Source organism: Anoplolepis gracilipes, chromosome 12, assembly GCF_047496725.1.
Source record: "Anoplolepis gracilipes chromosome 12, ASM4749672v1, whole genome shotgun sequence".
Lineage (NCBI taxonomy): Eukaryota > Metazoa > Arthropoda > Insecta > Hymenoptera > Formicidae > Anoplolepis > Anoplolepis gracilipes.
This window is the reverse complement of record NC_132981.1, coordinates 5,548,955-5,560,129: the sequence shown is the minus strand read 5'-3', so window position 1 is coordinate 5,560,129 and position 11,175 is coordinate 5,548,955. Positions and strand designations below refer to the sequence as shown.

At 27.0% G+C, this 11,175-nt stretch overlaps 1 protein-coding gene across 2 annotated transcripts; it reads right to left on the bottom strand.

Moving 5' to 3' along the window:
* Positions 1-892: 892 nt before the first annotated feature.
* Positions 893-10,915, bottom strand: LOC140671648 (cytochrome P450 4C1-like). Of its 2 annotated transcripts, none has more exons than XM_072903137.1 (11): positions 10,770-10,915; positions 6,841-7,021; positions 6,554-6,663; positions 4,749-4,839; positions 3,170-3,364; positions 2,907-2,973; positions 2,597-2,723; positions 2,386-2,467; positions 2,194-2,306; positions 1,801-2,038; positions 893-1,369 (listed from the first exon to the last, which is right to left on the bottom strand). In XM_072903137.1, the coding sequence occupies exons 2-11, from the start codon at positions 7,010-7,012 to the stop codon at positions 1,035-1,037; spliced, it is 1,530 nt and encodes a 509-aa protein (XP_072759238.1). In that variant the 5' UTR covers positions 7,013-7,021; positions 10,770-10,915; the 3' UTR covers positions 893-1,034. The 2 variants fall into 2 exon arrangements, with proteins under 2 accessions (XP_072759238.1, XP_072759237.1); XM_072903136.1 differs by lacking the exon at positions 10,770-10,915 and adding an exon at positions 8,700-8,919.
* Positions 10,916-11,175: the final 260 nt, after the last annotated feature.

Sequence of the window (11,175 nt, the reverse complement as noted above, 5' to 3'; positions counted from 1 at the left end):
TTTCTAGAAAATAGTGTTTTTTTTTAATGGAATGAAACAAGAGTACATTTTTCTTAAAGAAAGATGTGGAGAATCTAAAAACAGATTTAAAAATAAAAAAAGCCACTGACTTAAAAGTTTTTTGTAGATTGAAAGTCTTATAAGTGCATTGTTCCTGGCTCTCTAAGGTGGTATCAAAAAATCTATTACGCTATTTCAAAGATTTTTAATTAATATGAAGAAAAATTCTTATACACTATTAAGATCTACAGATAGTTAAGATCTAAAAATGATTTGAGAAAAATTATTTTTAAATTTTAACTTTAAAGACAAATATCTCGATAACGATATGTTATAAAAAAAATTTATAGAAACTTATCAGATTACTCTACATGCCCACGAGAAATTGTCTATCTTAATTAGGATTGTGTAAGTAAAATTCAAATAATGTTACAAGATATCAGAGATGCCACGCTTGCTAAATTTGATTAACTTTTTCTAAAACATTATTTAAACGTAACGTAAATAAATAAATACATAAAATCATTGCCGAATATTATAAGTACTGCAGCATAATATCAATCACATTTTCATATCAATGTCAATTTAAATAGTTGAATAAATATAAAAGCATAATTGCAAGTTATTTAATTGATAATGGATACGTCACACTATTAGTACATTTCACTTAGAGAATAAAAACGATTGTATCTTATTAATCAAAACAAAATGCACAAAGTTACGATTATTTCTCAATAACTTTTTTGATTGTCCGATTTAAATAAAAATGATACGGTAATTATATAAAATTTATAATTTATTGTATCAAGTGGCATTTATACGCAAAGGAATCACAACAACAAGAACACAAATATTATTTTTAACTTTTTAATTTGTCATAATTGTACAAAATTTAATTAAATAATAGCTGTATAAATATTAATTTAATATAATAATAGCTGTATAAATATTAAAATCGCTACTTGGAATGTAAATAGAAGTTACTCAAAGGTTAACTGCGATAATAAAAAAATATACATTTCCTAGTAAATTGATTATTTCTTTGGCGTGAAATGCATCATTATATCTTCGCATGGTCTATAAACAATAATGAATCCGGCTTTAACCGCCGTTTTTACACTTTTTACTCTCCATTTTCTCAGAATAGCTGTTAATATTATTTTCTCTTCGATTAAAGCAAATTTCTGGCCAATACAATTTCTTGGTCCAGCGCTAAATGGAATATAGGCATATGGATTCCTATGTTTCGAATTTTCCGGAAGAAAGCGATCTGGATCGAACTTTTCTGGATCTGGCCAAACTTCTGGATTTGTATGCGCTAATCCAATTGCCGCTAAAACTGTAGTACCTTTTGGAATCGTATAATCACCTAAAATAGGATATTTATATATTATATTCTGGTATACACACATTACACGATAGGTGTAAAACTCATAATATATAATGTTAAATCTACTTCAAATTATATGTATAGCAATTTGTGACAAAATATTATTAGTAATAAAAATATTTGATGAATAAATACGACATAAGATAATGAATAGAATTTTATCTTGAATATTATCACAAATTAAAAACCGTCTAAAGTGAATTTTAATACATTAATGTTTTAAAAATTTAGTTATTCTTTAATAAATCAAAAGTTATCTTTCTGATATCAGACAAAACCACACGCTCTTCATTATTTAAGTGAAAATAAAATAATTTAATGAAGAATTTTAGAAGTTTGCAGATTAATGTAAATATGTTAAAATCTTTCTTTCGTATATTAATATTAATGGAAATTGAATCCTTCAATACCCATTTTTACATCTTCAGCTAGTTTCCTTGTAATCAGAGGTACACTTGGGTATAATCTGAGCGTTTCTTTTATAACTCTTTCGAGATACTTCAATTGAGAAAGCTCCTTTATGCTGGCTGGTTTCTCTGAATCTTTGAAAACTTCCTCAAGTTCTTTATGAATTTTTTCTTGATGCTCAAGATTATTGCCCAAAAGAAAAAGCGTCCATGTTATCGCAACTGCAGTAGTATCGTGGCCCTATAACATTATATCCTTACTACTTTATATCCTTACTATTTTATTATCCTTATAACATTATATCCTTACTATTTTATTATCCTTACTATTTTACTTACTTTTAATTGTATTATTTATCTTGAAAAAACGAGTTTTCTTTAAATTTTATTACTCACCGCGAACATGAATGTGTCAACTTGTGCCCTCAATTCATCATCGGTTAATGGAGCTTCATCTTTCTCATTCAGATCTAGTAACAGATCTAGAAAGGCTTTTCTCTTTCGCTTACCTAAGTATTAATTTCATAAGAATAATTCAAACACACAAGCAATAAAAATATATGTAAAATGATACTTTAATAATCACACCTATATCAATTTTGTCATCCTCGTTTTCTGATTTGGCGAAAATGTTTTGCGATTGTCGCGTAATGTTTTTTTTACGTATCACCTGAAATTTATTATTTATCCGTTGTTAACTTGTTAATGTCACCCCAAAAGAATAGCGTAAGTTAATTTAATAAAATTCTGTGAATATTTTAATTATTATATGTGTTATTAAGGTTTTTTTTGCTCATACCCCTCTTGCAAAATTTTGTATTGTATTAATCACTGATTTATATTCTTTTCCTGCAGGCATTAAGCCGTACAACCAATCTGACCAATACCACGGTCGAACGTTTCGGTCAAATATTAATTTAGTCGCTCTAAAAGTACGATTAAAATGTTAAATAAAAAAGCAGCATATTTATTTTATTACATTAATTAATTTTTTTAAATTATAAAAAATTTATTATTAATATTTAAAAAAATTTCCTTAATAAATTATAAATAATATTTTAACTATTTTATTATTAATAAATATAGTTATAATTCATGACTTTTCAGACCTATGTATTGTTGAGATATACTTGGTTTCAATTTCTTGAGCATGTACATCCACACCCATTGCCGTTTCTGCAAATAATGGCTTAGTTAATATTGTATACACTACATACATAAAAATTGGCTTATATTTAAATATATATGTATATATGTCAGCGAACTTTTTTGTGTCCAAGATAAGATATTTATATTATAATAATGTGATATATTATAATAATAATAATGTAATATATATATATATATATATATATATATATATATTTATTACCACATATAATGTCGAGAGCAACATTGTTAGCAAACGGAGAAATATTAATAGCTTTCTCTGGATTTTTTGCTATTTCCTTCTTGAGACATTTTGTAAAAATCTCTGCTTTTTCGGACATAATCATGGCAAATTGGTCCAAAATACTAAAATGAAACGTTGGCCCGATGAGTTTTCTATCGTGATTCCATTGGTTTCCTGAAGTAATATCAGTCAGCGTAAGAAATATATAAATACGCTTATAGTGCATGTAAAGTAAATATAAATAAAAATTAAAGAAAACACATTTTTATACAATTTTTTATCATATTTTAGTTTTGCTTTTCTTGTATATCGCCACTTAATGTTTGCAATGTATGGGGAGAGAAAAGTCGTATATAAACAGAAGAAACAAAAAGGAATTCAATTGATTGATAAAGAATTGCGAGTCTTGACTGGCTGCAGAAGTGCATGGAAGAAATAGGACAAGTGTCAGAAATATTTTTGTAAGAGCAAAGCTTGAGCTAAAGTTATTAGTTCTTTTTGTTAACGGAATGATAGCGTGATGACGAGAAAGAACTAACTGACTGATAACAGTGAATTCTTTAACGATAAACAGAGATAATTTTTCAATTTTTCTTGTTCGCTTTTGTAAGAATCAGAAACTGTCGATTACCGAACTCCGATGCTATATATAGAATGATGTTGTAAGTATGACGCATAAAGTAAAAAAATTTTATATACAAAAAACTAATTTAAGTTTATACGCATCATTCTCTTCGATACCCAGAAAAACGATAAAAAAAATTCTGTATAAATGAAACCGGTTACGTGATGAATACGTGACGTATTATTTCAAATAATAACACAAAATGAAGTAAACAAAAAATATTTTACAAACAACTTCAAGGAAAGGTATACACGTGTCCCTCTTCGATTTTAATGCGCTTTGAATATGTTGTAGTCTAGGTCAAAATAAGAGACACGTATTTTTTTACGTGCCCATACGGCCGTTAAGAAGGTGAAACATTCTCTTCGAAATCCTCTTCGAAAATCCTTTTCCTATTAGAACCTTTTTTTATATCTTTTACCGTTACGACGGTTTTTGCTCAAAAATATAAAAACCGATTTCCTTCAAAAGAGTGTTTCACCCCCTTAACGGTCGTATGGGCACGTATAAAAAAATATGTGTCTCCTATTTTGACCTAGACTACAACATATTCAAAGCGCATTAAAATCGGAGGGGGACACTTCCGTACCTTTTCTTGTTAATAATATTTTAGAGCGCTCGCATTTTCATATAATAATAATTCATGTAAAAATGTATTAATTATTATAAATATAAAATCAGTTACATAAGTAAATTAATAAATATAAGAATAAAGAAAAAAATATCTTTTTTTTGTATCAGTGCAGATAAATACAAATCGCAAATTTAATACAAATACTCAGGCAAACTTTATTCTTATCATTTTGTGATCTGTTTAAGTTTATTACATTTCTAAATAACCATACATTAACACATATTTTAATGTAAGCTAAAATTTACTTTAGATCTTTAATGCAACGTTAGAAATAGATGTAAAAAAGTTTATAAGTTTACCTGTAGAAGTTAAAAGTCCTTTGTTTAACCATGAGTTCAGCAACTGATAAGGATGTCCTTTTTCGATATTTACGGTGTTAGTCAAGATAATCTGTAAAATGAGTTCAAAAAGAATATAATCATGTATACATTATTAATAATTTGTCACATTTATATTATATAGAATATTTCTTCTAAATTTTTAATTATTTTGAAAACATAATCTTATGTGAAAATATTTTGTTTCATATTTTTAACTAATTTTTTCGTGTCTTGATAGATGCGTTTTTTTCTGATATTTTATTAAGTACAAAACATTCTATATACTACTTTAAATATGAAACCGATAATAAGATTAGATCGCTAAAGTGCAGAAGTTAACTTCTACAAAAAATGGTTTGACCAGGAACTGTCTAGCTTAAGAAAAGTATAAGTTTTTTTGATAAAGCAAATAAAATATAATAGACGCAAGTATTATTTAATTGAACAAAAAATTTCATTTTGTTTGTAATAGATGACGTTTTGTTTTTTAATACAAGGCATACTGTTTCTAACTCTAATATATACAGGGTGGACCATTTTAATCCATCCAGTCGAATATCTCGAAAACCAAGTTCGGGAGAGAAAAATGTTTCAAACAAGAGTTGTATGGTTTCGAGGGGGCCATAAGATGGTACCATTGGTTTGACCTTGAAATATCAATAGAAGGTCACGTAAAGGTCAATTCAAGTTTTTTAAATGGAACACCCTTATTTTTACATATTCTTGTAGCTCATCTCGAGAGCTTTCCAAAACACTTATGGCAAAGTATTTTTTATTAAGAATTTTTTGAGTTATAAGACTTCAAAGTTGCAGTATTTTGACATAAAATATAAGATATCTCATAAAATATTCATTTTTGATTATCTTACACTAATACTTTTATGCACAGAATAACGAGACAAATTAATTGGTATAATTAAAACACATAATTATGTTAAAGTAAAAATTTGAATTAGCAACTAACAGTTACACATTTTTACTTTAACATAATTATGTGTTTTCTTTACACCAATTGATTCGTCTCATTATTCTGTGCATAAAAGTATTAGAGTAAGATAATAAAAAAATGAATATTTTACGAGATATCTTGTATTTTATGTCAAAATACTGCAACTTTGAAGCCTTATAACTCAAAAAATACTTAATGAAAAATACTTTGTCATAAGTGTTTTGGAAAGCTCTCGAGATGAGCTACAAGAATATGCAATAATGTATAGGGATGTCTTATTTAAAAAATTAAACATGACCTTTATACCATCTTATGGCCCCCTCGAAATCAAACAACTTTTGTTTGAAACAGTTTTCTCTCCCGGGCTTGGTTTTCGAGATATTCGACTGGATGGTTTAAAATGGTCCACCCTGTATATTCTGAAAATTAAGTCTTCAATGCGTAATTTTAAAAAAATTGTCACGTTTTTAAAATTTCTTGAATTAACTTTATTTTTAGTTATAAAAAGATTTTAAATACTTAATTTTTCTTTATATAAGCAAAGAGAAGAACGTGACACAAATCGGTATTAAATTTTTTTAAATGTTTATATCCAGTTTTTTCTTTTACAAAAATTATAAAGCATAATAGCTTAATACATTTTTCATTACTCATTTTCAAAATGAGGTCGTCTTAAAAAAAGTAATATTTTTACAAAATTAGCTCCACTCCACTATTGCAAAAAATTTCGCTTTCTTACGATAATAAATTATTATTTGTATATATTTATGTATCATTGCATGCAAAAAATATATAAACTTATACTTTATATTAACAAGAATTGTTTTATTTTTACCTCTAAAAATTCAGGTTTATAGACATTAATGATCGGACTCATGCCAAGCCAATGTATGAAAATTCCTTCTTTAAATTGTAGCATACGTTGCGTGAACCATTGTACGTGTTCTATGGATAAGAGCACATAATTAAAAATTTAGATTATTTATTTATTAATTATTATATTGATTGAAAATCAATAACGCGCACGCACGCCAATTTCTTGTTCTAAGTTTTTGAAAACACATATAAGTAAAATTTCTAAAATAAAGCATAATAGCAACGTTTAATTATACAGTTCTTTACCATAGTCCGACAGTTTCATTAATTCAAATGCCATGCCAAAAGGAAATGTGCCGCATTGAGGAATATTTTTGAGCTTTTGTCGAAGAACATAATACTGATACAATGTCGATATAATTGCAGGGATTATGAAAACAATGAATAAGGCGCACAGTATCAAAGGGATTATATCCATTCTGATAATCTATAAATATATTAAAAAGTTGTGGTTATCAAATATGTAAATGCATAAATTACTATAGATATTTTTGAAAGTAGAATTACATACACATACATTGACAAGATATTTACATGATTATGATCTGCTAATCAAGATATGAAAGGACATTATTTATTGATAGTAACATGAAGATCGATATGATGTAAATACATATAAATGTAAATCATCAATGAAATTCGAATATAAAATCAATGTCGATTCCAGCTTTTTTCCTTTTAACTTAATTGACAGAGATTTATATATAACGTATTGAATATATATGAATTTATATTATTTAATACAACATAATCGAGAAAATATTTTGTCGACGAAATGTTTCTATGTAACTCGTTCATATATGTATTAAAATTGTCGTTCGATGGGTTCTTTTTTCGCTTTATTTTTGATTGTCGCTGATTGATGAGTCCTCTTAGAAGGTTCTCTGGTGTAGGCTCTTAGAAGATTAAGAAATTCTTATTCTTTGAATTCGTTTTTCTCTTGAAATTATGCAGCTGTGTCTGTTATTCGGTTTTGTTTACAGAAGAAATTGATAATGTTTCGATCCTTTCTGTGTATTTGTTTGGTTATCACGTTCAAATGTTTAAAAAATTATTTGACGGGAACGGTTCTATTTGTCGAGCGACTTTTCTTTATTACCAATCGGACGATTATTATTCTATCTTCGTGGAAGAAAAAACTGTGGACCGTCAGGACGTAACATTTACATTTCTCTAATTTATATATACTTTAAATTTATGTAACGATTTAATTATTAGTATTATTACGTAGTGCTGAGGAAGATCTTAAAGCACTGCAATAAAACGTTTAATGTAATTGTAATTGTTTTTAATTTTTGCAATACATACTCATACGCTCTTATATTTGCTGTTTAATTCTAGCCTATTTTTATATTAATTTACATTTTGATATATATATCATGAACTTACGCAAATTTTAGTTTAATTTATATTAAATATGAGTTTATATATTGATTGTTCACTTTTCGAACATAAAATGTGACTGCGTGCGATTGTAATACTGAGGATGGCTAAAATCAATGTGTCCAAATGTAACTTTTTAGTTATATGTTTAATGTATTAATTTATAAATTATTAACACATTAAAAATTAAGTTAAATGGGTACATCTAATATCCATTCGATTTTTTTACCATATTTTTTTATTGAGATTTCTAAAAAGATTTACTGTTTAAAATTATTCTTTTTATAATTTTCTTTTATAATTATTCTTTTTCCAATAAACATTTGAAGATATAACAAGCGTTTGTAAAACATTGAATATTTTATTGCATTTACGCAACAATGTAAAAAACCATATAATTACTGTTTAATTGAAATGTACATATGTATTATAGTCGAGTTTCGGAGACCTCTGAATCACGAGTTTCAAAATACACAGTTAATTCTGTTTGCAAATAATTATTTGCCATAATTTTATATAATATAGTTTAAAGAATCGAGATATTAAAGAGAAAGATTGGTTTTATCATAAAATATCTGTTCGTACTTTGTTTGATGAGTTTTTCTATTAAATCACATATTAATTTTGCGCAAATTATTTTGTGTCTTGAAAAAAATAAAAAGCGAAACAAAAAATTTTAATATTAGATAATGCTGAAAAAAGGGAAAGATTTTGATACTTACGTTTAGAAAATATCGTTGTTTCACCACTAATTATATATTACAATTTATCATGCTTTATATAAATATATAATTCAATACACAAAAATAACCGAAAAGAAAAAGAGATAGAGAATAGATTATTTTTTAAAAAAAAAGTCTTTCCAAAGATTTTTTGAAAATGGAAAAATAAACATGTTATATAAAGTCTTCACTTCTATTCGATTTAAGATTCGACTGCAAAATGAGCGGTACTGTCGATACTCTCGATCTTTATTACGCTCTTACTCGCTTTGGCCTTCTCGAACACGCAATAAAAGTACTAACCAATGAAAAGAGCTGTATCATTAACTTGACCTTTTATAAGATACGGTAGACAAAAATCATTTACACATATATTATATATGTAAATAATTTCTGTAAGCAATGAAACTTAAGCGCACATATTCAAGAAATGCAGATGTATTTCTAAAGCAATGTATGTGATATAATCTCGATATTCATTTTTATTTTTAGCATAACGAATTATGCACTTATATAACTATTCATTACGATTTTGTATTCCAATAATGATTATTTCTTTTTTAAGAGGTTACAATAATTTATAAATACTTTATGCTTGGTTTATTCGCATTAGAAAATCTCAATTTTTTACAACCAGTAATATTCTAGTAATAATGTAGAGGTGTTAAATAATATGCAGGATGTCCGGTAATTAGTTAAAAATTTTACTAATGGCAGATTCTTGAGATCATTTGAAGACGATTTTTCCTCAGCAAAAATGTCAAAACATAATTTCCGAATTATAAGCGATTGAAAAAAGGCGCTTTTCACAAACTAAATTTTTTGAAGTTAAAAAATTACCAAAACTATGTGAAATCTGTGCTTATTAATCAAAATATATATGAAAATTGCAATACATTTTTATATAATAAAATTAAAAATAATAAATAAAAATAATAAATTATATATTGAATTGGTCAAAAGTAATGTCTTTTTTTCAATACATAATAAAATAATATTTGGGCGTTTTTTAATACAAAGCTCTGTTTCTGAGCTATAAATTATATACAAATTAGAAAAGTTTGCACTTCAGTCCGTAATATAAAAATATTGTGACATTTGTATGAATTTTTTCAATTAACTTTTTTTTAACAATGAGAGACAGAAAGATGTATTTTCAAGCAATCATGCTTCTTTTGTTTACCGAAGGACGTAACGCTACGCCGAATATTGCGAGAGATCAATTTACATAAAAAAATCAAGTAGATTTACAAATATTTTAGTTAAAATTCAAGACCATCAAATTTTTTTCCTTTCACAATCCTACTATTCTTACCTAAAACATTTTTTATACAGGTCAAGTTTCGGAGAAAACACGTTGTGATACTTTACGTGAAACACTAATATGTGAGTTGTCAGATACCAAAGAATTTCAAGTCCAAATAAAACAGAAGTTTGAGAAATAAGAGAGATAAAATCTTTTGTGTTCACAATTGTCATAACTATACATAAGGGTGATTTATCTATACATTTGCCATAATTATATATGTAATAAAGATAATTTATTTATGCAATATTTATTTAACTTTGAAAATAAACAAATTCATTGTAGTTATACTGATTAATAATAAGAATTATTTAATTTAATTTAATTTAATTTAGCGTTTACGATTATTTTATTATTTTACAGCTTCCAATACTTTAAAAAGCATGACTAACAATAACTGTTTCGAGGTCTAGCGTTTTACGGACGAATGATACGGTCGAACGAATCTTAAGGACTCGGAAAGCAGATAAAAGACGATATGTCTATTATTGCTTTTCCAAACGTTTATGAATGTGTGTATGTATGTGTTTGTGTGTGTGTGTGTGTGTGTGTGTGTGTGTGTGTGTGTGTTCTGTGTGTTACATTAGTTCGGTGGGCGTTAATCAGAATAGAAAGAGAAATATGACTCTACAATTAAATTTTAAATATTGGTTGGCAGTTACAATAATTTTATAGGAGTAGAAAAGAAAGAAAAATAAAAAAAAAATAAGTATCTGATGTCTAAGAGTAAAAAGAATGAGCTAAAAAAATTACAATCGACTTACTTTGAGTGAGGTGCGAGAATCAACTAGTGGGCTTCCACTCGAAAAAGGTAGTTCGCTTAAAGTTTTTATCAACACTGACTCTAATCACGAATTGGATTGCAAACTCGTAGAAAATTGAATGAAAAAACGCAACAAAAAAAATGAGTTGTGTTAACTTAGAATTCGGAAAGAAGAATAGTGATGATATTACAGCGTTCTCGTTAGTGGTCTCTTTTTAGATTGGTACTCGAAGGTGTTCAGGTTTTTTTTGGGAAGGGGAGCACTTCGAGACTTTCACGTATTAAAATTGTTGTCTGACTTTCTCTCCTTAATTGTGATTGTCGCTGATTGATAAATCCGGTATGGGCCGTAAAGCCCGTGTAACACTACCGCAATCTCAATCAAATTCGTGTCCTCAATATATAGT